Consider the following 27,323-nt stretch of genomic DNA (forward strand, 5'->3'; position numbering starts at 1 on the left):
AAATCTCTATCGCCTAGCTGTGCTGCCATCATTCACTGACATCCGAACCAGAACTGGGCTTCACTGAGGGCTCTGTGCGAGCATGTTTGGGTGTCCTGGGGGCTTCTGGGAAATCTCCTGTAATTTAGAGATAGCCTTGAGGGGGATCGGGACAAGAGGCATCTGTATGCAACACACAAAAGGCAGGGGAGTGGGGTTGGGGGTAGGCCTCTCCTCTTTAATGTGAAGAGTTAACTTCTCTGCTCAATATCAAAGCCTTTGCTCTTCCCACTTCTCCTGTCCACTGTAATCTCCACCCATTCCAGCGCTGGAGAGAGACGGGAAGAGGGTATGAAGTTACAGAAACATCTGGAACAGTTTACTGTGAATGCCTCTGTGCCCAGCAAAAGGGGCTTTTCCACTTCTTGGGTAATCTCACAAATGCATACAGATTTTACCCTCAAATCAAAATAATAAATGCTAGAAAAGCTTCTTTTTAGGACCATTTTGCAATGACAATTTTTGCCACAATGTGAACCGTCAGTATTGTTTTACTTTTTTTTAGGGTTTTGCAATTCCCATTAATCTTGATTGTGATTCTCATCAGATTTCCATTTTTACTATATTATTATAAAATCACTATAATACAAGCATAAATTAAAGTTATAAAAATATCATGTTGTATAAATACTTTACAACTTAAATAATATATTAATGTTTTGAAACATTTTTTTTTTTTTTTTTTTTGCTTAATGAGCCTAATTTTCTTATGAAAATAAAGAAATTTGTCATTTATATATTTTGATTCTGAGGTGAAATATGCATGAGTTTATGAGAAGAGGTTTTGTAAGATTCAACAACAACATAATAGATCTAAACTCTAGTGAGAAAATGTTGAGTTCATTTGTCTGGCTGTGAGAAACCAGTGGCTAAAAGGAATCTGTAATTTGGTCATATCCGTGCAAGAGAGACCCACAATAGCCTCTCCTGGAATCTCGGAGAAGATTAAATTCCTCTTATTTCTTGCATTGTTCCCATGGGAATGCCAAAGGCCGCCTTTCTGGATGAGAAATCTGGTGGAACCAAAATGTCCACCTAGAATCCATCAGTTCATCCAAACAAGCAAAATAAATAAAACAAAAAAAATAAAAAACAAATAAAGAGAGGAGGACGGTATAACAGAAGGGACGGGTTATGGTGGTGGGAGGGGTCAATGCCCTAACTTGTCAATCATTTCCCTAACAGTTGTTTTCTCTGCTGTTCCAACAAAGACTCAAGATGATCTGCTCTCTTCACCGCAGCCTAAAAGACACAGAAAAAGACAAGTTAGTTGTGAATCAAAATGTATGCACAACAAGCATTGCATTAACTGCAAGGCAAATATATTGAATCAAATGTGTTGCGATATACCTCATGCTGCTTCCGCAAGTTATTAACAGTCTCTTCCTTCTTCAAAATAGCTGACTTTACTCTATTAAAGGAAGAGAGAACCATTTTTATTGTGGATGAGACCAGAACCTTAATTCAAACATAGTAAAACACTTCATCTGCAGGTTTAAAGCTAATCATATCAACGACAAGGCACTAAAGGAAAAATACTCTTTGCCTCTGACCTCTGATGGACTTCTGCAAGCTCCTCTTCTTTCTCTCTGCTCACTCGCTCCACCTCTAAGCGGAGTCGTGCTTTGGCTTCAGATATTTCCATCTTCATCCTCCTATTCTCTTCCTCTGTTTCTACAAGCCGCTCAGCAAACTCTTGTCTGATCACTTCTGCAAGGCTGCGGCGCTCATCTGACAACTTATCACGAGCCTGTAGACATTTCATGAAAAGAGACCGAGGCAAAGCATGAGGACAGTAGTTGATCGAAAACCCAGCTAAACAAAACACAACACTTACTGATGCTTAGAATTCCAAGACATTTAATTCCAAAATAAATAAATAAATAAATATGCAAATAAAACAGTTTAAAAAATATTAAATATGCTTCATTTATTTTATGAAATTATAATAATGTTGGGGTCAAATATGACTTGGCAGTTCTGTGACATTCTCCGCTGTAGTTAAAGAGTGAAGCAACTGGCCTTGTGTGTCATATGCAAACTCTGATCATCCTGGACATCTTATCTAACCACAATTGGTCATCTATTTTCAGTCGTTTCACACACGTGCATTTACAGTCAGGTGTAACATTAACTAGAGAGTGTCAAAAGTCATCCAGTTTATCACACTTTTAGAGAAACAAGTAGCCTAGCTTTTTACCTGATTGACTCACTGAATCCGTCTGAGGAGTTCCTGAACTCAAGTTATTATTTTTATAAAGTCCAACTCAATTTGAAACTTTCACACTAGCACTTTAGGTGCGCTCTCGAGTTCGATTGATGTCAGGGTTTGGTTCGTTTGGATGATGCAAGCGCTGTTTTCCGAACTTGGGTGCGTAACCGCGAACAATACCAGAGTCTGCATAAAAAGGTTGGTGTGGGGTACGGTTCATGTGATCTCCGTTAGGGTTCGCTGCTGATATGAACACAATCATACTAAATCGTAGAAGTAAACCGCTATTGATGACATATAATAAAACTGTGTGAAGCAGAGAGAATCTATCTCATTTCTGCTCGCCTTTAGCAGAAATGGACTCCTGTGTTCTTTAGAACATGTGCAGTACATGCACCAAACATTCAAAAACCAAAATATTAAAGTGCTGGGCAACACTATACATTTTGCCGCCAAACTCGGGTTCGGACCAGGCAATCGAACCAAGTGCGAAAGCACCCTTAAATCTGTCTGAATGGTTATGTGAATGGGAGCCTGAATGGTTATGTGAAAATGGAATCCTTTTGATTCCCATCTCTACAAAGAAATCTACAGTGGAGTCTGTAGATTTATAAGTCACCAATTAACTATAATGAGCGAGGAGCAACAAGCAAGCGTCCCCGTGATGGCTGTTACCTGGGTGAGGTCGCTTATCTCTTGCTCTCGTTGTCGTAACAGTGACTGCAGTCGAAGGAGCTCTGCCTCCATCTCACTGTGTTTCTCTCTCATCTCTTGCTGTTTCTGCAGTGCAGCCCGCTCCGAACGCTCCAGATCTCTGATCTCGGCCTCATATTTCTCCCTCACGCGCTTTATCCTGCACACACCATACACATTTACAGTCAGGTTGTAAAAACCACAGTTCTTCGGCCATATACAGTATGTTAAATGGATGGGCTTCAGTAACTTAAATGTAAATGGCCTCATATCCTAAATTCAAACTATCCAGGAAGAGCTTAAATATGTGGCCCACAAGCATATTGTTTTATTCAAAACCCTGCTGAAAAAAAAAAGCAGCATATGAGCTGAATGTAATTTTTTTTCAAATTTGAATTACACACACAATGTTTATATAGCAGGTCAGCAGGGAAATTTGTAGCACATTCCAAGTCTTACCACCAGTGGAAATAAACTGATGTAGAATTGCATATGGGCAAAACTGTAACATCCTGTGCTACCCAGCTCTCCACAGACACACAGGTTCACATAAACAGGAAGGTGGAAACACACCTATTGTCAGCCGCTCTCTCACACTCCTCTCTTGCCCCCCTGGTCTCCTCCTCTAGTCTCTGAATGGCCAGCTCAATCTCTTTGTCTCTCCCTCGACGCACTTCCTCTTTAAGCTCCCTCTCTCGGCTCAGCAGCCACGCTTCCTGTGAGAGGAAACACCATGTTTTGAGAAGACCTTAGAGACTTTGTAACCTTACACACACTTACAGTTGTAAAACTTAGCAAACTACTTTGTTATCACCTTTAATTTTTGGGAGAGGTGGATTATTACTAGCCCCGACCAGTCCAAATAGCCTATTAGTGGTACACAGAGGTTAGCCAATCAGGTCATTTGCATTTGCTATGAAATTCTGACTGGTTTAGAGCAATAAAACTAAAGAGTCTGTAAGGAATCTGTCATTTTTTGTATGTTTTTGAAAGAAGTCTCTTATGCTCACCAAGTCTGCACTTACTGAATTTTTTTGTTGTTCATATTGTTACCATTTAAAATAACTTTGGTTTTATTTCATATTCTCAAATGTAATTTATTAAGAATTTTATGCATCATTACTCCAGTCTTTAGTGTCACATGATCTTTCAAAAATCATTCTAATATGCTGATTTGCCAATCACGGAACATTTATTATTTTTTATTATCAATGTTGAAAACAGTTGTGCCGCGTAATATTTTGTGTATAAATTTTTTTCAGGATTCTTTGATGAATAGAAAGTTCAGAACAAAAAATAGAACAGCATTTGTTTGAAACAGAAATATTTTCTAACAATAAACGTCTTTATTTGAAAGCATCCTTGCTGAATAAAATTATAATTTCCTAAAAAAAACATTATACTGCCCCCAAATTTTTGAAACGTTGTGAAAAATGAATCCTACAAAATTATTAGCATTGATGATAAAATTCAAAGCCAAGAAAATTCCTTACACAGTATTTTCTTGTTGAATAAAAATTAACTAAATGTAATCATAACAAGTGTTAGTGAGGTGTAAATTTGAGAGTCTCAGAAAGCAGAAGATATTAGTGTGGACTCTATGATGATGTAATTTCCAACTCCCAGTTAACCGCCAGTGTACTGAGAATCCATCCTATATCTTAATCGATCACTCAAGCTTTATGTGGGATCACCTGACATTAATCATGAGAAAATGAAATTAATAAGTAGATGTACATTTAGGCACAAATTCTAAACATATGCATACAATTCCGTCTTACTCTGTAAACATGTAAATAAGTATAGTACAAGATAAAATATATAAACTCATTTCAAAACATGCATACATAAACACATACCTCTTTTTTCATATAATTTTCTTCCCATGTCTGTTTCTCAATTTCAAGCCTTTCCTTCAGGGCTTTAACTTCAACCTAATGAAAAATACAGACAAAAACACAGTTAAAAGAACCAAAAGAATGAGACCCAAAATTCTATATTGCTACAAAAATGTGCTTTCTTGTGACCTCTGCAAACAATGCACCATCAAATACAAGACAGGTAATTTGAGTTCTGGTCTGAAAGTCTCAGGCAAAAAAAAACAGACTGAGGTTAGACAAGGAATGATGTGCAGAGGGCAGGAGATGAGTGCTGCACAGAATGACATCATTAATCAAAAGACATTTCCTGAGAATGTTAAAACTGTATCAATAATACTTGGTATCAATTCAATAATACTGAAAGTTGCATTTACTGCTGGCTTCCTTTTGTTGTTCATTGTTCTTACATTTTTGTTGGTACTACTCACAAGAAAGTATCAGTTATACACACAGCACTGTAACCAAAGCAATCAGAAATTGGGCCCATATAGGCTTGTTGCAGCATCTGATGTTACAATTTCTGATTGCTAAACATCTCCAAAGAAGAGGCAGAGTCAAATGATGGAAGAATGCTTTACTTGAATACATAACAGTTTGTGTGGACTAACATGACTAGATGTGAGTGTTACCTGGTGACGTCTCTCCTGCTCATCTCTGCTCTTCTCCAGTTCTTCTCTTAACGCTCTTCCTGCCAATGAGCTGTTGTCTTCCAACTGCTTCCTTAAGTCTTCCAGCTCAGCATGCTGCCTACATCACACACAAACACATTCACATTTAGTTTTAACTTAACTTGAATGTTTCATCTCGTCCCTCTCTTTTGGAAAAAAAAATATGGTAACACTTTACTTAAAGCCTTTATTTATAATGCATTATAAAAGGTATTCATAATATACATTATATCTTTTCATAAATAATTGTAACCAAAGTTAAAATGCATTATATTATTTGCAGATCCCTTGTTCCATCTGAAATTTGTTGTTTGCCATGTGTTTTAATGCTTTACACTTTATAACGGTGTGTTCAGTGAATAGATAAGTATTATAATGCATTATAACTGTGGTTACAATTATTCATAAGACCATACAATGCAACATGAGGCATCATTAATGCATTAAAAATACTTTTAGAATGCATTATATATAAAGGTTTTAAGTAAAGTGTTAAATATTTACAAATCAGTATTTTTCTACAAAAAAATATATCTAAAAAAAATCTTGAGTTACTTGAGAAGCAAAATAATTTTGTTTTATGTAATATAATTTTATTTTGTTTTATGTAATATATCTTATAGTTCTTACTCCATTGGATTTTTTCTTGTTTTAAGCATTAATCGGAAAAATATTTTAGATTAAGACTCAAGATGCATTCTGTTGATATTTTTACTTTAACAAAAATCAACCATCCCAACAAGGAAAAGTATTGAAGTTTCTTAGTGTAATTATTTATGACAATTCCTAGCTAGCAACATTTGGCACCCAATGGTTCAGTCAGATAAACATGGTCCTGGTCATGTGATCTTAAACATCCTTTAAACCTGACCTGGCTGCCAGCTGTGTGATTCGCTCTTTCTCCTCTGACACTTCCTTATACAGGCGCCTCCTCTGCTGCTGCAGCGCGTTCTCCTCTTCCTGCAGCTGTTTCTCAAACCTGAGACACAAACACACATTCATTTACTTAATTGTGTTCTCATAATTCAATGCATGTGAAATTAAGACTTCATCTTTGTTTTACGTATATACAAGAATCTGAGGGATGAATTTACTGCCATTGTGAGAATAACATGTAATCACGTAATGGTAACACTTTACTTGAAGGGGTGTGCATAAGACTAACATGACACCTTCATAATCATGACATGACACATGTTATGAATATGAAGGAAGTTTTATGCATGTTTGTGACAACTGTCATTAAGTGTCATTCGCTCAATTATGACATTTTTAATGCAAATATGACATTGTTTGAGATGTCTTTGTTATGACACCTTGACATAAACCAATACATCATAACCTGTCAGTGTCTTTGTCATGACAACTTGACATTACTAAGACAACACAACCTGTCATAAACATGACATAGCAGATTAATTATCAAACTTAAGAAACCACTTAGCTTTATTGGTTAACATTACATTAAACTGTCAGGTGGTTGGTTTTGACATTGGCTGTCATGAAGCCATTATAACTGTTTAATGACAAATTCAATTTGTACCACTGTAGTTGAGGTCATGAAAAATATTCATGACACAGTTATAATGGCCTCATGACAGCCAATGTCAAAACCAACCACCTGACAGTTTAACTTAATTTAATGTCAAGTTGTCATGACAAAGACACTGACAGGTTATGATGTTATGGTTTATGTCAAGGTGTCATAACAAAGACATCTTAAACAATGTCATATTTGCATTCAAAATGTCATTATTGAGCGAAAGACACTTAATGACAGTTGTCATAAACATGCATAAACCCTACTTCATATTCATGACATATGTCATGTCATGGTTATGAAGGTGTCATGTCAGTCTTATGCACACCCCTTCAAGTAAAGTGTTACCCATGTAATCAATAAAAAGTAACTTTAATCTGATTCTAAGTATTTTAAAAATGTAATATAATCTAATTGTAAGTATGTATATATCGTGTATATATTTTTAATAAAATAAATGCAGCCTTGGTGATCTTACCAACACCAAACTTTTGAACGCTATCCAAAACTGTATTTCAGTCTGATCTTCCCATAAAGCTATCATTTGGCTTCAGCATCATATGGGCCATGGTGCTTTTATTGTATTTATATGTCTTTTAAGGAGCTTGACAGATGTGGTAATTATTTACTGTTTATTGTAGAGAAAAAGCTGCATGAGGAGTGTCTGATAGAAGTTTGTGTGTGAAATAAAATGATCTTTGTAGGAAATCATGGTTCACAGTATTGGTAATTAAAAAAAAAGAGATAAGGCCTTTGATATGTCCTACTTCAACATCCTGTTTTAACAGGAAATACATAAACACAGGAAAGAAAACTACAATTTCAAAGAACAGCAGGGTTAGTCTGAAATAATTAGCTTTATATAAAAACAGCAGACTCTATATTCTTAATTCTTATAACTAAGTGTGCGTGTGTGTGTGTTCAAAAGCTAAATAGCTTTGAGATCATGTCTAGCCAGTTTCCTCTGTCGCACTTTCCAGGCCAGTTTGAGTGTGTTTGTGTTTTCTAACATCTCTGAACACATCGTCTTGGCTGCCCATCCCTGTCACTGGTTTGATCTCTGATGAACAGATGTGCAATGGACACATGTGAGTGTGTGTACCTTTGCTTAGCCAGTTCTCTCTCTCTCTGGCACTGTTCATCTCTTTCTCTCTCCAAATGCTGTCGTAACTCCTCGCTCTGCCTGACGTAGCGCTGAGCGGCCCTCTCGTCTGCCTGAAGCAGCTCTGCCTCGTGAAGAACTCTCAGTTTCTTCAGCTCCTGCTTGTGTTTGGAGATCAGCTTCTGAATCTCTGGCTCCAGACCTGGAAGAAACAGTTTTCAAACATTATAAAGAACTAACATAAATATTTGCAGTATAGCATTAAAATAATCATGGGATTTCCAACAGAATTTAAAGGAGAAAAATAATAAAACATCACACTATTTGCTGATGCAATGTTTGAATTACAATGCGATTCAAAAGCCTTCATTAAAAATCTGGGCTTTATGGTGTCACATTATTTTTCAGTTAAAAGTTTAACTCAACGTACTCAACTTGCGGAAAGGTAATATATTCAGTGTGTGTGTGTGTGTGTGTGTGTGTGTGTGTATATATATATATATATATATATATTAGGGCTGTCAAATGATTAATCGTGATTAATCACATCCAAAATAAAAGTTTTTTTATATAATATATGTGGGTGCACTGTGTATAATTATTTTATATATATAAATACACACACATGCTTGTATATATTTAAGAAATATTTTCATGTATATACTGTATATAGATTTATATATAATTTATATTATATATAAATATAAATATTTTGTATATAAATAATATTTTTTTCTTAAATATACATGCATGTGTGTGTATTTATATATATACAAAATAATTATACACAGTGCACCCACATATATTATGTAAAAAAAACCTTTTATTTTGGATGTGATTAATCGTGATTAATCATTTGACAGCCCTAATATATATATATATATATATATATATACACAAACATACTGAATATATTAAAATCAAAACGGGTGTCAGATGAGTGATATGCAGTTTGACCAGTTAAAAACCAGTTTGCTCTGTCTTTAATCCAGGTTACACAATTTAACAAAGGATTATATAATGTGAATAAATTTCACAGGTGTGTCATAGATCAGCGATTTTACTTTTGTCTTTAGGGCACAGAGACAGATCATAAAAATGTGACGCATTTTGGCAGAAACATGCAGACTGGGCTGAAATGGATACTGTTGAAGCATCTGGTGATGTGGCACTGGTACAGACAGACACTTGTTGTCGAACTCTGCTGACCTTTCACCGTGATCTCCTTGATCTTTTTGGTCTTCTCATCGATCCATTTCTCCCGGCGGATCTTTTCTGTGGCACTCATTAACTCTTTTAGCTTCTTAATCTCCTGTGTGGAGGAAGAGAGGGATAGAAGGATTGGTTAAACAGAAAGAGAAAACATCACCAGCACCAGAAAGAGCGCAAATGAATGGGAAAGACTGCTACATCTTGAGACAGGCTCTTTTAAAATAACCATTTTAACTTGACACGGTGCATTAATTACACGACGCTGAGTGATTAACTCCCGCCGATAACTATTACGATAACTACGATAATCTGCAGGCAGCGCAAAAAGATGGGCTTTGAGGCATTCATTTTCAATCAAATAACACCAAAGCCTGTCATTTTTTTTCTTACTGACCCCAAATTTTTGAACAGTAGTGTAGATCTAAATATATATTGTCATACACAGAACATCCTAACATTCACTTTAGCCCTGCATTTATAAAAGTTCACGAGAGAAGTAGTGATGACTGATTGGTTAACAAATTGTTTAAATGTTCTTTGTGAACTGGATCAATTGAGTCAATAAAAAGATCCACAAAGAATAATTAGCTCATGAATCAGACATCACTTCTCTCATTGGTGTGCCAAGGTGACCATAGCCAATGTTTGAAGATTTCAGTGTATTACAACTTTAAAATGTTTCGTTTTCTCACCCAAAGCTATCGTATGACTTCAGAAGTCTTGAAATATTGCCATATGGATCACTTTTATAATGCTTTTGTCTTTTTAAAAGCTCCATTCCATATTCACTGTAACTGCATTAATGAGAGTGACCAGCACATTATTCATAATTTCTTCTTTTAGTGGTCCATGGGGAAAATAAGAAACTCATACAAGTTTGGAACTACATGACAGTGAGTAATTGATAACACAGAATACTCATTTATTGGATGAGAACTAAAATCATAACTATGGGGATGTACTCATTTACTACTGCATTTAAAGGTGCTATATGTAACTTTTCTTCTAAAATGAATCCTTTTTTTATTGCCTGTGTGTGAAGGGGTTGTAATCACATATTACAATGATCCACTTGTCGGGTTTTGCTATTACCTCTGAAGGCCAGTATTCCTATTTCTAAGTGAAGTCTCCGGGTCGGATTTTCTGCGAAATCCATCGGATGTGACGTGCATGCGCCAGGGTTTCCATTGTCTGGTAATTACCAGACTTTGGCCGGGAAAAAAATGAAATGTCCGACAAAATTAAATCTCTCCGGTCAAATTGTCCGATTAAAATGGCCTAATAATCCCACCCCCTTAACACAATCGGAATTTGAGAATAAGCCTAAAATGTATAAAGCAAAAATACACCGACCGATCAGAAGGATTATTTGCCATTTTACAAGCATTGAGTCTGCAGACACCGGTCCTTATCGATGCCGTAAGCCTGCGACGTGATGCGCTCACTGTCATGACAGCGCTCCGTGGCTATGGAGCATTGCACTCCACAGCCCGCGAAGGGAGGTCTTCATATGTGATTTCAATGAAATGTATCCAGTTCGGATGCTCATTTCGGTTAATTTTCCCGACCGACAACCGCCGCTCGTTAATCGATTATTAACCATATATAATATTATAATTATTAATTAATAATTATAATATTGAATTGGCATTAAATAAGAATAAATTGCCTATCTGTGACCCGTTAAAACTACAAACATTTTTTTTAATTTTTTTATCAAAGGGTTTATTTTAACGTGCAAAGTGCAAACAGCAGCATACAGAACAGATCAACAACAGAACCTGGATTCAGATCAAATTTTCACGCACCTGCAGCATTTCTAACAGTGAGAACAGAGAAAAACAGGATAAAATAGTACAAATAAAAAACACAAAATTGGCCAAAACTAAATATATTATTTTTCCCGTTAGACTAAGATTTTTCGTTAAATAAAAATAACAGCCCTACCTCAGTCCACACCGAGATGTTTTTATCTCGATGCGGCGCGGACGCGCTTGGAAAAAATGAGCGCGTCGCACTTCCATTATGAGCGCGCATACTGCACGCAGCATAACAAACTTGAGCGCGCAAAAGACGCGATATGTGAAGTCATTTTTTAGGTTACATAGCCTGCCTCCAGTTTTCCTCAACTTGACTAATTAAGGGGCGATATTTGACCGGCAAATCATCAAAATGTCCGTAAAACAAAAACTCTGCCGGTCATTTTGACCGGCACCATTTTTTTCTAGCGGAAACTCTGGCATGCGCGCTCCCGAGCCTCTCTACTTTTTATATACAGTCTATGCGACGGCACTGCAGCTAACGACATGGAGTCTGATAACACCCAAAAACGACCTGCCTCCAGCACAACACAGACTCCAACACAAACTCCACATAAATATAAAAAACAAAACAAAAATGTATCTGCTGAAGCTCGTCAGGCCAAACGTGAATCGGATCGACTTAGGACGAAAACACAGATCAACATCGGCAGAGCGTTTGAATTATGGAGAGACCTCCGCTATTTTTATTGTGATAAATTGCAAGTTTTCAGATATGCTGAAATAATGGTAAACTGTAATGAAATAGCAAGGTAAACTACAACAATATGAGACATGAAATAAAAAAAGACTGTTCCAGGATAACAAAAAGTAGGTGCTTTAGGATGTAACTTTTATTTTATGTACTAGATCTACTGTCTAACGTCACTCATCCCATCATATTGTTTATAATACACATTTCCAGACACGTTCAGTACATTAGCCTAATGTTACTTCCTACGATCTTACTGTTACACTGAAATTGTTCAGTCTAGTTCAGTAACCGTTTTCGTTATCATATTATACATTCACCTATGTTGAAATTGCTGATTGTGAAAGATACACGAATAGTTAGTGAAATGCCTTATGCTAGATAACACCACGAATGTAACGTTATCATGGTACGAGCATGAGGCATTAGTTCAACGTCAAGCTGATAAAAGTAGCCTATTATTGTAACGTTGCAGTGGGAGTTTACATGAGTTTCCAGCATGTTGTGTGATGCTTTCTCCGGTGTGTTGAAAGTCTCAGTGTGGCCGGAACCATGAGTGCTCGCTCTTGTGTACGAGCACGAGCGCTCTTGTAAAAATTGGTTGCAATCTGAAACATCACCGATAGAGGCCGCTAAAAAATACATATAGCACCTTTAAAAAGAAACTAAACAACTGAAGTCACTGAATAGGTTTATACATCAACCATTGGCTGGTTGCATACACCGCTTAAACCAGTCGTAAATGTAAATAAACAAATTTTTCTCTTTAAGACTAGTCATAACTTCATAAAGTCCTTTACATTGGCCTAATTTGAATTAGATTAGTTCTTAAGACACAGTCTTCACATGATGGTTGTGTTTATACAACAGGCCACTCATGTTACAGTTTTTATTATGTTATAATTTTTTCTGTGCATCTTTCCATGTTGTTGGGGATTCACTAGAGCAACCAATGGAACAGACTGATGACTAATGAATGAATGGAACATGAAAATAAAAGTATTACACTTCTGTAAAACATTGATTACATTAAATGTGCAGTCGACATTACATCTTTACATATTTATTTTATCTTTTTTTTCTGTTTGACTATTTCTGTATTTTGTTTGTGAATGCATGACAGATCAATATAACAAGTGCCAAAGCAACGGAAACTCCCAAATACACTGATGGTATCACACACCAAATTTGCATACTGAATCGAAACTCATCTTATTCTGCAAATATTTAACCATTTATATGCAGCCACTTGCACTTCACAGTGATGTGTTTATTACAGACTGAAAACAAGACACATTGCAGAGGAATATGACAATGGCAAAGCAGCTCGAATTTAGCGTTTCTTTTATACGAAATTAAACTGAAAGCCTAAAACTGAAAATAAACACTGTATGATTGCTGCCTTACAAGATCTGCCGGTTCCTTGAAGTTTAAAAAAAGATTGCAAGGTTAATGGCCTCAAGCAAAATGAAGCTGTCTCTGTAAGTCAGCGTTGGGAAAGGAATAAAAGAATGGAAATGACAGAGCAATGGAGTGATGAGGGGTTAGAGAGAAAAACAAGAGTTACCTCACACATGGGACCCAGAATTTGCCACACCTACAGGCAGACGGAAGGACAGATAAAGAGAGAAACGCACAACAAATGCAGAAAGAGAAACAGTTAGCAGTGGCAAAAGCAACACAGCAAACGAACATGCATTTGATGGTGTGCACAAGTTAATACAAACATACTCAAGATTGTGTGCAGAAACACAGCTAATGACAGCAGCAGAGAAAACCACAAACCACAGTTAATATAAGAACTGTAGAAATCAGCACACGTTTGAGACTGAGGCACTACAAGATCTACAATACACTTAAACGGACATTTAAAGGTCGATCGCCCCCTTGTGGCCAAAGCTGATGCAAAAACTGCTCAGACCCTGAGGCACCTCCTCTGCAGCAGGTCTTGATAGGATCACTGCACCACTTCATTAAAACTCAACTCACCAGCTCATGTTGCTCCTGCATCTGAGCGATCTTCTTAGTGTATTTCTGGTCCACCTGCTTGAGTTCTCCAACTACTTCCTCACACTTTTCACTTAGGGCCTTTTTATCATCAATCAGCTGAGAGAAAGAGAGAGAGAGACACATTAATACAAGCACAACCTCATCTAGCAGTAAGACTAGAATGTCACAATATTTCACGTTGATTGATTTTATTTGAAAAATAACTAAAACAGTGATATTTTATAAAACAGAAATATGATTACAATTTAAAATCAACTAAAAACTATTTTAATATATTTTAAAAGGTAATTTATTCCTGTGATGACAAAGTCATTTTTGCTATAGCATTACTGTCACATGATCCTTCAGAAATCATTGTAACGATCAATCATGCTGATTTGCTGTTTAAGAAACATTTCTTATTATTATCAATGTGGATCGGTTGTGCTGCTTAATATTTTTTGGAAACTGGTCGATTTTTTTCAGGATTCTTTGATGAATAGCTCTGATCTTTTGTGACTTTACTATCATTTCTGATCAATTTAATGCATTCTTGTTGTATAAAAGTATTAATTTCTTTTTTCTTTCTTTTTTTAAAGACCCGTATAAACATTTATACATTTTGCAATTGCATATAATTTACCATTTTTTATATTCCATTAATATTTGTACATATTTTTCATTAATAAAACTTACATTTCTTTATGCAAAAATGTATTGTGTACATCCACCCTATTTTAAGACTATTTTAAGCCTATGTTAATAGCCTATGTTTTTTTTAATTATGACATTATGTTCATGACAACTAAGCATCTGTTTCCTCCAGAACCCTGCTTCTACTATGTTTGTTTTTGTAATTACCACTATTCTCAATGATGATTTTTATTACTGTAATACAATGATTAAATTAGGGAATTTGGGATTATAGATGAAAGTTGCTGAACAGATATTGTCTTGCGTTTAAGATTAATACCTGGTCTATAAACGTCAGGTGTCTCTGTATCGTAGCTTCATACTGCTGTTTCTGTAACTGCAACGTATGATTGAGCTCTTTCTCTGTCTCCTTCACATGCCGGATCGTCAGCTCCCTCTGCTGGGCCTAAAGACACACATTCATATTTACAAATTAGTCTCAGGCAGCACTATTCACAGATATTTCACATGGATATTTCACGTAAACACAGGTAAAAGTCATCTGAGGTTGTGCAGAGTATTCTAAAACCTACAGATGATAATATATGCATATATGTGTGTGTTTGTTTTACCAGCGCTGTTTGTAGCATATTGACGGTGCGTTTTTTCTCATCCAGCTCCAGTTTGAGTCTCATCATAGAGCCGGTGACCTCAGCAGCTGTGGCCGAGGCTTGTTCCACAACTGCTAGATCTTCCTCTGACAACACCACCTAAACACACACACACAAATGAAAAATTCAGTGCTGATATAACATAAAACCTAACTTCATATAGTCAGTTCAAATGTTTACCTCTCTATGTGATCCAGAGGTGACCGAGCGTGGTCTCTCCTGCTCTGACTTCTCCATCTCATCCAGGAAGCTCATAATGCTCTGCAGTTTAGCTTCTGAAAGCAGAGCGCCCCCATCTGGAAGGACTGGAGTCTGACTCAGCTGCCTGTGCCGTTCCACGTTATCAGTCGTCAGGGAGTTGGAGTCTCCATCCTAAGAAGAAAATATATGTGTAGATTAGCCAATCATAAAAAGGTCATTTACACTGCGGTTCAAAAGTTTGTGGTCAATTAGATTTTTGTTTTAAAGAAATACAATTTTATTTAGCAAGGATCACTTCACTTTCAAATGAAAATTAGCCCATGATTTACTCACCCTCAAGCCATCCTAGGTGTATATGACTTTCTTCTTTCAGACGAATACAATCGGAGTTATATTAAAAAATGTCCTGGCTCTTCCGAGGTTTTATAATGGCAGTGGATTGCAACCGACAGATTGAAGCTCAAAAACGTGCATCCATCCATCCATCGTAAATTAACTCCAAACGGCTCCTGTGGGTTAATAAAGGCCTTCTGAAGCAAAATGATGAGTTTGTGTAAGAAAAATAATCATATTTAACACCTTACAAAGTCAAATTCTAGCTTCCGGCCAAACGCAGTCTACTTGCCCGTAATGCGCAACTTTAGAAATTTATGACGTCAGAAGTAGCGTAGTGTTTCATGGCATATAGCGTAAATATCAGCAGTACGTCGCATTACTCGCATAAGTTGCGCTTTACACTTAGGTGGAATCCATATGTTCGTTTGGCTGGAAGTTAGTTATTTTACTTTATTAAGTTTTAAATATTAATATTTGTCTTACACAAACTCATCATTTTGCTTCAGAAGGCCTTTATTAACCCCCTGGAGCCATTTGGCGTTCATTTACGATGGATGGACGGATGCACGTTTTTGAGCTTCAATCTGTTGGTTGCAATCCACTGCCATTATAAAACTTGGAAGAGCCAAGATATTTTTTAATAGAACTGATTGTATTCGTCTGAAAGAAGAATGTCATATACACTTAGGATGGCCTGAGGGTGAGACAGTAGATAGTAACAGTAAATACATTAATAATTTTACAAAAGATTTTTATTTCAATAAATGCTGTTCTTTAGAACTTTCTATTCATCAAAGAATCCTAAAAAAATGTATCAAAGTTTCTACAAAAATATTAAGCAGCCCAACTGTATCAACAACATTATTAAGAATAATAATACATGTTTTTTAGCAGCAAATCAGCATCATATGACACTGAAGACTGGAGTAAATGATGCTGAAAATTCAGCTTTGCCATCAAAGGAATGAGTTATATTTCAATATATATTAAAATAGAAAAACGTAATATTTCACAATACAGTTTTACTGTATTTTTGATCAAACAAATGCAGCATTAGTGAGCATAAGAAACTTCCTTCAAAAACATTAAAGATAAACCTTACCACTAGGGATGCACTGATCCACATTTTTTCACTTCCGATCCGATCCCGATACCTGAATTTGGATATCGGCCGATACCGATACTTTTCCGATACCAGAGCTGTGTTTGCTTTAATATTATTATTATTATCATTATTGTTGATTTTATATGATGCTGAAATAAACTCCTCTCTACAGGCAAGTATGATATGTACGTATGTATGCATGTATGTCAATATATATATATATATATATATATATATATTAAACAATAGATAAACAAAAGATAGACAATTAAACAAAGATACACATTATACAGGCCTACACAGTGCTTTAATTTCAGGAAGGTCTACTAACATTATTCAGGTATGATCTAAAAATAATTATAATAAAGTAATCAAAAGTAAAATAGCACTGCAAAGTTTATAATAGATAGATTTATGCTTATTAAAGCTAAAGTTATTCATTCAAGAGCTGTGAGTGATTTTCTCTTTGCCTTTTGTTGTTTGATTCTCACTAATGGAGCAATCGTCAGCATGTTTATTAGACTGCTTCCCCTTTAAGAACGAGTGCACCATATTTTCTCCCAACTATTTCCATAACTACGTCCATTTTAGACAAACTTTCTTTTAAGTGAATCTCCGAGCCGGTCATTTTGACATTTTTGTGTAGGCTACATTTGATCGTTTAGACGTGCATATGAAGCCCAAAGTATAATGTGCTTGTCTCGTTGCGGTCTGTTTCGGAGCGCGCGACGCGGGAACAGCTTCTCTTGCGCAGATTTTTGTGCTTTTAATAGCTTTTTTTATTATTAAAAGCGTCCCGCAATTTAGCAACAGTAGAGACTGCATTTTACAACAATCACCGATCATGCTGATGGGCTGTCGTGTTGTGCGCGCTGTGGCACCGCGTGAGAGATCTCTCTCTTTCTCTTCTGGACTGCGAATAGCAAACATGCATCACAGACAAATGGTTTAATTAATACGGCTTTGCAAACATTGCATTTTGCTGTCTTGCTCTGCTGTGGTGTTTCCAGTGTGAAGTATTTCCACCATAGGATTTCCACACAGCGAACATGTTGGCAGCTCAATGCTATCCTGTTAGCTGGCTGCAAACTGCGGAATGGATTTCCTGAGGGGGGGTCTCTGTGTCTCATTGAGCCGCACCTCCGTTCAGGATATCCATTCCACAGTTTGCAGCCAGCTAGCAGACTAGCCGGCGGGCCGCGGGAATCACTTTTGGAGTCGTTTCAGCAGACTACGTTAAAGCGCAGACATGGCTCATGGATATCGGATATCTCCGCAGGTTGGATCGGGAAAATCCGATACGTGAATTACGCTGGTATCGGTCCCGATACCGATACTGGATCGGATCGGCCCCATCCCTACTTACCACCCCCAAACTTTTGAACACTTTTGAACTTTTGAAGTGTATACAGAACTGAAGATAGGAAAGTGTCAATTCACCTTGTCAATCCACGCATACTTGTCCTTCCTGTAGCTCTTGGGCTCTGACAGTCTCTGTGGCTCCTCTTCTAAGAGCTTCAGTGTGTCTAGCAGGTCATTCAGAGTGGTTTTTGACTGCGTCCTGCTCGATGGCGCACCCTGCCGCTGGTCCTCCATGCTCACAGACCTCCGGAGGATCTCCTTAGGGCATGAAGCAATGTGATGAGCAAAAGCTTTAATTTTTTTTTCACAGCTGGTGAAAATAGGCCCAGTTTGTTGTAAGTGGTTACCTGTGAACACTGAGATCCTCGGCACACAGAACCAACAGGTGACGCGGCCCTCAAATTCGTCACATCATCCAGATCAGGCACCACATTTACATTAGAATCTAAAAAAGAAATGCCATGACTTGTGTGACCTCAATATTTTGTTCATGAAATTCACCCACAAAGTATAAAAGGACAGAATAAGGTAGAGGAAATTGAGTTTGATCGGAGACCAAGAGTATTACACACCTGTGTTCATAGCCTTGACATCAGTGGGAGAAGTGGGTGAACTCTTGGTGAGTTTTTTACGGCCCACTTTCCCAGCATGTCTTAGTGCCTCTACCTCCTCCTCTGCGATCTGTTGTACCTCTGCAGCACGTTGGGCTCTTTTCTGCTGAAGCTCCTGTTTAGATGCACAAATGATGCAATACGTCGTAACAATAATCACTGACTTAGCCAAAACAAACTACAATAGCATTGCAAACTAGACTCTACCTGTATGGCGGTATGCCGAGCCAGGCGAGCCTTCTCCTCCCTGATGCGTTTTCGATCATCTTCTTTCTTCTTCAATGACTCAGTGGTTTTTTCCTCCTCTGCTCTCTGCTCCCTCTCCTAGGGAAAATACACAAAATTACCCACAAGAATGGAGTGATACCTTTGAAATAGGCTAGATACCATCAAAGTGAAAGTGATGTGTAGCCAAGTATGGTGTCCCATACATTTCACCCATACAAGTTCACACACACACCGTGAACACACATTTTTTGCTGCGATGCCCGTGGAGCAATTGACCTATTAATCGGTAAGCCCCTCCCCTCGAATGCAGATGAGCCAATGGCAGTTGAGTATCAATTGCACGGGGACCGGAACTCGGACATCTTTAGGTTTCAGCGCCATAGAGAAATATTGGAAGATCCGAAGCTCTCATAGGTGTTATGGTGTTTATGTTACAAAAAATGGTAAAATGATGTGCCTGGGGTACTTGTAACACTGATTCCAGGTATCCTGAGGGGATGGGCATGGGTATTCATGTATTGAATCATCGTACTGTGCGCGCGTTTACCAGTGCGTTTCAAAAGTGTGATAAGATTCGCGCGAACGGACCAATTATCAGCACAATACGACTGAAGCCCGGTTTATCTATAATATCAATAATGTGAGCGCAGTAACCTGGTTCCCTAAGGATTCAACCCCAATCCCAATGAAGACAAAAACATTAATTTTCTGGTTCTCATACTCTCATTAAGTTACAATTAAAGTTAGTGAGTCCATGCTAACGTACAAACCTAAATAGCTAACTGTTCTCACGTCATGGGCAGTTTAGGTCAAAAACACCCGATGGCTCAAAAAATATATAATATAATATAATTCAAGGTATTATAGACCTTCTTGGGTGAAATACATTACCTTTTTTTTAGATGTGAGGAGGTGTTTGATTGTATTCTCATTGGCTCGCTTTCTGTTGGCATGGCGACGATACCAACGCTGGATGATAATAGCAGCATGGTTCACCTGCTGAATATACCTGTAATTTTTTTTAAATGTGTTTAACCATGTACAAAGAAAGGCCATTTTTGAAAAGTCTGAAATGTCTAAAGGCCAATCAAACATTTGCACGAAGATGATTACGTAAAAAAACAACTCAAGTGGAAACATATGAGGGCTGGAAAACACTGCTGACCTTTCGGCCTCCTCCTCGGTCACCTCTCGCCTGCGTGGCTGACCTGGGCTTCGGGGACTACGGGGGGCGTTGTTGTTGGAGCTCGATGACGCAGAAGAGAAATTCTTCTGAGACTTAGTAAGAGAACCACTCGCATCCAGAGTCGAATCATCATTTACGGTGGCTTTGATTATGTTACTGTTAAAACAGGAAAGAGGGAGAAAACTGTAAATGTGTAAGCCTGGAAACAGCATACTCTAGCAGAAATAGAGCCTTACGTCTAAGATTAGTTCACAGAGCAGTGCAATCATTTAACGGTCATAATGAACCTACTTGAAGGAGGGTTTCTGATTGGAGCTCTTGGGAGTGAGGGGTTTCTCTGAGTGGTTGTTATGAAGGATGGTGGTCACAGAGTTACCCACAGCTGCTTTATTGCTCCTGAAAGTCAACACACAGACATCCTATATATTCAAATACATTTTTGCATAATATAATAATTCATTATATTAATATATATCAATATAATATGCTGTATATTGAAAGAAGTATTTTTGAAAGTCTCTTACGCTCACCAAGGCTGCATCTATTTGATTAAAAACAGTTAAAACTATGGCTGCATGATTAATTGAAATAAAACCGAAATCGCGATTTTGCTTAGTGCGATTATGAAATCAAAAAGGTTGTGATTTTTAATTAAATATATGTAACACTGCGATCAGAGCGGCTCGATCGGTTCAGTAAATGCTGCTCTATCTCTGCAAATGCTGAGTTCGAGTCACTTATAATGTGCATTTGAAAAGCAAAATGCGCCAAACATTACGTTTTTACTCCAAACTCACTTCATAACGTCAGTCAAGTGTTTGAAATAACTTCCATTTGGGATCTGAAGTGGCTTCTTATCACAGAATGAAGCAGACAATATATTACTTTGTAGTATTCTATACTGTAATCATTGCTAAGTCGATTAGCACTGCATTATAATTATACTTTATTCTTATGAAAATACCTGATATGACTTGAACACAAATAAACCATGTTTACTGTCTTCATGTTTAAGAAGTCAAAGCGTTTCTAATTTTTTTTTATTCAGCTACCTACAGTGATAGCTGGATGCCTTTGTCCATATTAGGAATTTCCTGGAAGTTTTATTACTTCTGTGAGCCATATTTGGACTTTTTGCACAAGGGCGCCCTTCAACTTCCAGTATCAATGAAACATCCATTACATGTGTTTATAGCACTCAATAATGCTTACACCACCCTATTTTGGGCAAAAATATGAAAAATAATACTTCTGTCTAAAGAAATTTGAAGTAAACATGATAATCTATGTTTTTGTTCATGTAGTGAACAGAAAAGCTCCTTTCTAATGATTTATAGTTATAGGACGCCCTGCAGTTTTCCATTTAAAAAAAATTCTCTTAAAAAATAATATTAATGTTATAATTGTAATGATTATATTATTATATTTATTCTCCAATGTATTGTATTTTTTATTTTTAATAATTAAATAGTAATAATTCTTATTTTTGTTAATATTTTTATTTAGTATTAATAATCATAATTATTATTAGTCATATTGATGTACAAGCACAACATTTCGGGCCAAATTGTGCAGCTCTATTAATTTACTTTAAAAGTTGCATTTTAAATCTCAATTTATCCAGAAAAATAAAAAATTTCCCCTTAACTGTGAGGTGTTAGTAAAAACAGTAATATTGTGAAATATAATGCCAATTTAAAATAACCATTTATATTTTAATATATTTTAAAACTGTATTTATTCCTGTAATGGCGAATCTGGATTTTCAGCAGCCATTTCTCCAGTCTTCAGTGTTACATGATCCTTCAGAAATCATTCTAATATGATGATTTGGTGCTCAATTTCTTATTATTATCAAATTATTATTTTTTTAGGATTCTTTGATGAATAGAAAGTTCAAAAGAAGAGCATTTATTTAAAATAAAAATGTCTTTACTGTCACTTTTGATCAATTTAATGTTTCAAAATAAAAATGCATAAAAATTTAATCTTACTGAGTCTGTTACCAAACAGAAGAAACTCACAATTTAGAAGCAATTTATATTTGTCTACCAAACTAATTTCAAGAATTCTAGCATGAACTGTAATTTGAAAAGGATTCTTAAGATAATTAGAAACATAAATTCTTTCAAGTGTAATATAAACATTCTGGTTCTGTATATTTAAAAGCCATAAAGTCGAAAGGAATCCTAGCAATCTTCTCCCCAGGGCATGCTCATGCTTTAATTGACAAGCAGAAAAAAAAGGCATAAAGTTGTCCGTGACACTGTTGTCATGGCAGCAGCAGAGTTGGAAAGCTAACCATGAGGACAGTGCCTACGCTGTCGGAGAAAATGGCCTCCCACCTGTTGTTGGCAGTGAAGTTAGCAGCCAGAGAGATGCCAGCTTCCCTCTTCTTCAGCCCTGTAGGAGAATCCATACTGCAGGTACTGTGAGAGCTGCTGGGCACAGGGAACACTCTCTGCTGATCATCCTGAAAGCAAGACGGACCACATGAATTTTATTCTTACCACTGTTTAAGGCCTTTTGAGTTCATACATTCTGTTAAGTTACTTTTCATGGCATAACAATCAGAAGGGCTAGTTACCCTTAAAAAACGTTTAATAAGATCTGACAATCACAATGGCATGAGAAATAAGGTAGTGGATGAGTTGGACATTACCAGGATGTTCCAAGTGGTACGGTCTTTGGACGTCTTGGAGAGGCCGGCCAGTTTTCTACGTCCATCAGAGCTGCTGTTGAACAGAGCCAGGAAGTCTTCTGTGTGGCCTTCACTGCAATCAGACGCAGAGAGAGAGAGACAGGAAGGAAGGAAAGAAAGAAAGGTCAGAGTATTACACACCAAACACACATGAGGAACATATAAACACTAAAGCAATAATACTGACACTTCCGTTAATGTTTTTAAAAGAAGTCTCTTTTAACCCTAACCAAGGCTGAATTTATTTGATCAAAAGTACAGTAAAAACAGTAATATTGTGAAATGTTCTTAGAAACTACAGCAACCGTTTTCTATTTTAATATAATTTAAAATATAATTCATTAAAGGGATACAGTATATTTATTATTGCCATTACTCCAGTGTCACATGATCCTTCAGAAATCATTCTAATATGATCTGTTCCTGAAAAAAAAAAAAAATCTTTTTTTTATGAATGTTGAAAACAGCCTTAATATTTTGTGAAAACCGTGATACATTTTTTTAGGGTCCTTTGATGAATATAATGGTCAAAATACACTTTTTTAACATTATAAATGTCTTTACTGTCACTTTTGATCAATTTAATGTGTCATTGCTGAATAGAAGTATTGATTTAATTCATACTGACCCCAAACTTTTGAACATAGTCTACATTGTTTAAAACTTGTGGGAGGGTTCATCTCCAGTAAAACCAACCAGACTATTTAAGCTAAACATATCAGACGAGCATATCAAAAAAAGTTCCTTTTTCAGAGGTGACAACAGCTGCACTGGGCTCCCAGCAGAGGAATGCTACAGCAGAGGGGCAGATGTCCATAAGCATATGGCAATCGCACCCCTTAACATTTAAATTGCATCAAATGTTTAACATGATGTTCACCCCTATGTTTGACCCACCGGCATCTGTGCTAGCAACTTCAGTATGCATATGTGAGTGTTTTGGGGGTGTGAGGGGCGCCTAGCGTCAGCTGGTCCAATGGAAAGCAATTCAGGGAACTACATTCCTCCACATTTCCTCTTTTTAAGTGATTCAGAGGAAAGAGGGGTCACGGAATGACAGTTATTAAACACCAGAAGGAAGGGGGAAGGGGTATTGGGTCGTTCCTTCATTTAAACCCCTCTGTGGCATCCCAGGATGCAGTGGGAGGGGAGGGGAGGGCAGGACTGGCAGCTGCCGGACAAAAGAATTTCAGCATGCACACTTCTCCTTTCACTGCGTCCTCATTCGAGTGAAACCGGAGACCCCGGCTCCCCTCTTGACAAAGCTGAAGCCGGCCCCCTCTTGCTTGTCTAGTGCTGCAGCCACCAGGCCACAAAAGCTATTGTCTGGGGAAAACCAAATTCACTCAAACCCCCAGCTGTTGCTGCTTTAAGGGTATAAAACCCCATCCTCCACGTCTAGGAGGTGATCAACCAAGCATACCACAACTTGGGTGAAGTGAGTGCATGAAGGCATGTGCGCTAGACATGTACGTGCACAAACATGCCATCATTGCTTTAAAAAAAAATCATACATGTTGAATAACCTCTCACTCATGTCCCTTGGGGATTTATCCATTCTCAAGGTCTGAATAGGACAGCTGGCACATGTTGATGGGTAAATCTCACAAAACATTATCTTATTTCATCGCAAAATCAAAAGAAATCAATCAGAAATTATATGCTTCATAAAGACAATTTTAGGTCCCTTTAGGACCAAGATTTATTTTTTGAGACAGCATTTTAATTATAATTAAACAGATTTTCCCCTCAAATTCTCATTATCGTAATGCAAAAAAAACAAAGCCAATTTTTTTTTTTGGCAAAAAAAAACAGTATTATAAAAAATATCTTAATACATTAATAATAATATAATATATTATTATTTATAATATAATTATTTAAATTTATGGTGATAAAAAAATCCCATTAGATTCAATCAATGTAGTATTTTTTAAACAGTATTATAAAAGTAAACACTACATTTTTTAAAGCAACTCAGCATACACTACAGCAAGCACAACATATGATGTATAAATACTATACAACTTAATATATAAGTATAGTTTTGTGCAATATCCTTTTTTTTTATGCGAATTGGAAAGAAAATGTTTCATTGTAATGAAAATAATAATGTCACAAACAACCCTAAACCTAAAAGATCCTAAAAATAGGCTTAATTTTATTAAATGGGATTTAAATCTCTTTTTTTTTTTAGATTCATCAGCACCAGAAGAGTCAAATGGCATGCAAATGAATGACAGATGGTTCTGTACCTGGGGCTTGTGTTGGCCTGCTGGTTCACCTGTGTGGTGCTGTTAGACCGACGCAGGTTCTTAATTGCCCGTGAGCTTCCCAATCCAGCATCAGTCTGCCAACAAGGAGTGCAAAACAGTTATAATACTAGGCCTGCTGCAGACTAGAACAGGTTTAACATGGAGCATCTCTCACTTTAAAGGAGCAGTTTTTACATCATGCCATTTGGTTACAAGACAACCAATGATGTTATTGATGTCCAAACTGCACAGTAATATTATTACTTTCAGTCTGTTCTTACACATAAAGTTATCACATGGCTTTAGGCGATGTGAAATGTAGTGCAGGAGTCATATGTATTAATTTACCTATATGGCGCTTTTATAGTATGTAAAAATCTATATGAAGGTATTAAAAAGTACATTTGTGTCCCACGAAAAATATGATGGTGAGTAAATAATGACAGAATTTTACATTTTGGGTGAATTATTGCTGTACTTTAAACAAAGAAAGAATGGTGATATTAAATATCCTTATTTTCATTAGCCCAAATCTTAATAAATGAATCAAATGGTGAAGACAAACACATGCATGACAGAAAAGTTGCCTTTATGACAAATGCAAGTGTCCAAGGGGAGATGGTGGCATCAAGAGCCAATTGTATGCTTTAATTTAGGCCTAATGGTTATCTCAATAGTGACAATGAAAACACATAATAACATTTAACTGCTGTGCATAAAATAAAGCATAACCTGCTTGTCTGACTCTGAATCACTCTGAAGTGCTATGTATACACAGTTATGACCATCATCATTGTTTATTTGATTCCCCTTATACAAGGGACACCTACTACTATATTGTTGATCATTACACAGTCTTGTAGCCAAACAGACTCACCAAAGTGTTTCGCTTCCCCCGGCCGTCACTGGCCACAGACACAGATATGGATCGAGAGAAGTGTTTTCCAGGTGAAGCACTGCTGGGTCTGCGGCCCATTGCGAGCTGAGAGCCGCTCAGGCTGAGGTCCAGTACGTCTCCAGCTGCTCCTGTCTGGATGGATGCGGATGGACTGCGAGTTGTATGCATCTTAAAATGATGAGCATAAAAGAGGTCATTAAAAAAAGCAAGATCTAACCACAGGTAGTGCTGGATACTGTCAGGATTCCCACAACTTTTGACTAATGAATGTCCAATGTCATTACCAAATCACTATTATAATACAATTATTTTATACACATTATATGTATTTACACTGATTTAATTTATTAGAGCTAAGCATAACTAGAAACATCTATATTGACTATAAATATTTCCATCACTTTGAAATCTCAATGTTCAGTTTCTCTTATATTTCCAGGTTTTCCCATGACCGTTAGATCCTATAGACCAGAAGAAGGTGGAATACCCTAATTAATAGTATTTTATGTCAACACGAATACTGTAAAAAATGCTGTTGAACCGGACAAGTAAAATCATCCATAGGTCTGTCTCTATGGTAACAGATTCAAAGCATCAACGCCGTCCATCATATATTAAAAGATATCCAAACACTGTTTGGTTTCCCTAAATAGTTTATATTATCTGTAAATTGGAAACTATATATGAAACTATATATAAATAGGACAGTCTGGAACTTTCTATTACAATTGTCTACAGTTTAAACACACAAAAACAAGGACATTTAAAACCAAAGGCCTCCTTTGGTATCAGCTCAAACCTGATGAAGGTCAATACACAATACACTGCCTCTGAGAAACATGCAAAAAATATAAACAGTTGTTTTATTGAATAGTTACTGGATACTACCACAGGATTGCATTGACTTGGCTCAGCTATGGCGAAACTGTCTTTCTTGCACCACTTCTTGCTAGCTTCACATGATAAACACGACGAATACAGTATGATTAAACTGTCAGTCCACTACTTACCTTCTCTAAATCGTCCACATCAGATGAGGCAACTGTCTTTATTCAAATAAGAGCGTTGTTATTCCCGTTTGGAGCGTCTGACAGTGATTTCTCATCTGTCTCCAACTCCACAGCGCAACATCTTTTCATTGGCAACCAGAAAACACACACGAGCTCCGCCCATTAAGAGTTTTGATTGGTGGAGCTCCGAGCAATCCGATTATCTGATTGGCTATTTTGATGTGTATTTTAGACATGATGGCTGAAAGAGGCGTGACGAAAAGGCAAGATAGGTAGGCGT

At 36.9% G+C, this 27,323-nt stretch overlaps 1 protein-coding gene across 2 annotated transcripts; it reads right to left on the reverse strand.

Moving 5' to 3' along the window:
- Positions 1-1,149: 1,149 nt before the first annotated feature.
- On the reverse strand, positions 1,150-27,192 carry cep131 (centrosomal protein 131). Of its 2 annotated transcripts, XM_056233689.1 has the most exons (27): positions 27,044-27,192; positions 26,013-26,201; positions 25,136-25,230; positions 22,842-22,953; positions 22,525-22,652; positions 20,471-20,575; positions 20,159-20,335; positions 19,885-20,002; positions 18,973-19,089; positions 18,727-18,880; positions 18,502-18,599; positions 18,233-18,412; positions 15,331-15,522; positions 15,112-15,249; positions 14,820-14,945; positions 13,847-13,963; positions 13,425-13,454; positions 9,344-9,446; positions 8,135-8,336; positions 6,364-6,471; positions 5,454-5,571; positions 4,804-4,878; positions 3,518-3,660; positions 2,927-3,104; positions 1,593-1,789; positions 1,390-1,450; positions 1,150-1,281 (listed from the first exon to the last, which is right to left on the reverse strand). In XM_056233689.1, the coding sequence occupies exons 2-27, from the start codon at positions 26,199-26,201 to the stop codon at positions 1,210-1,212; spliced, it is 3,333 nt and encodes a 1,110-aa protein (XP_056089664.1). In that variant the 5' UTR covers positions 27,044-27,192; the 3' UTR covers positions 1,150-1,209. The 2 variants fall into 2 exon arrangements, with proteins under 2 accessions (XP_056089664.1, XP_056089665.1); XM_056233690.1 differs by lacking the exon at positions 13,425-13,454.
- Positions 27,193-27,323: the final 131 nt, after the last annotated feature.

This window comes from Rhinichthys klamathensis, unplaced genomic scaffold, assembly GCF_029890125.1.
Source record: "Rhinichthys klamathensis goyatoka isolate OS25496 unplaced genomic scaffold, OSU_Roscu_1.1 h1tg000376l_1, whole genome shotgun sequence".
Taxonomy (NCBI): Eukaryota; Metazoa; Chordata; class Actinopteri; order Cypriniformes; family Leuciscidae; genus Rhinichthys; species Rhinichthys klamathensis.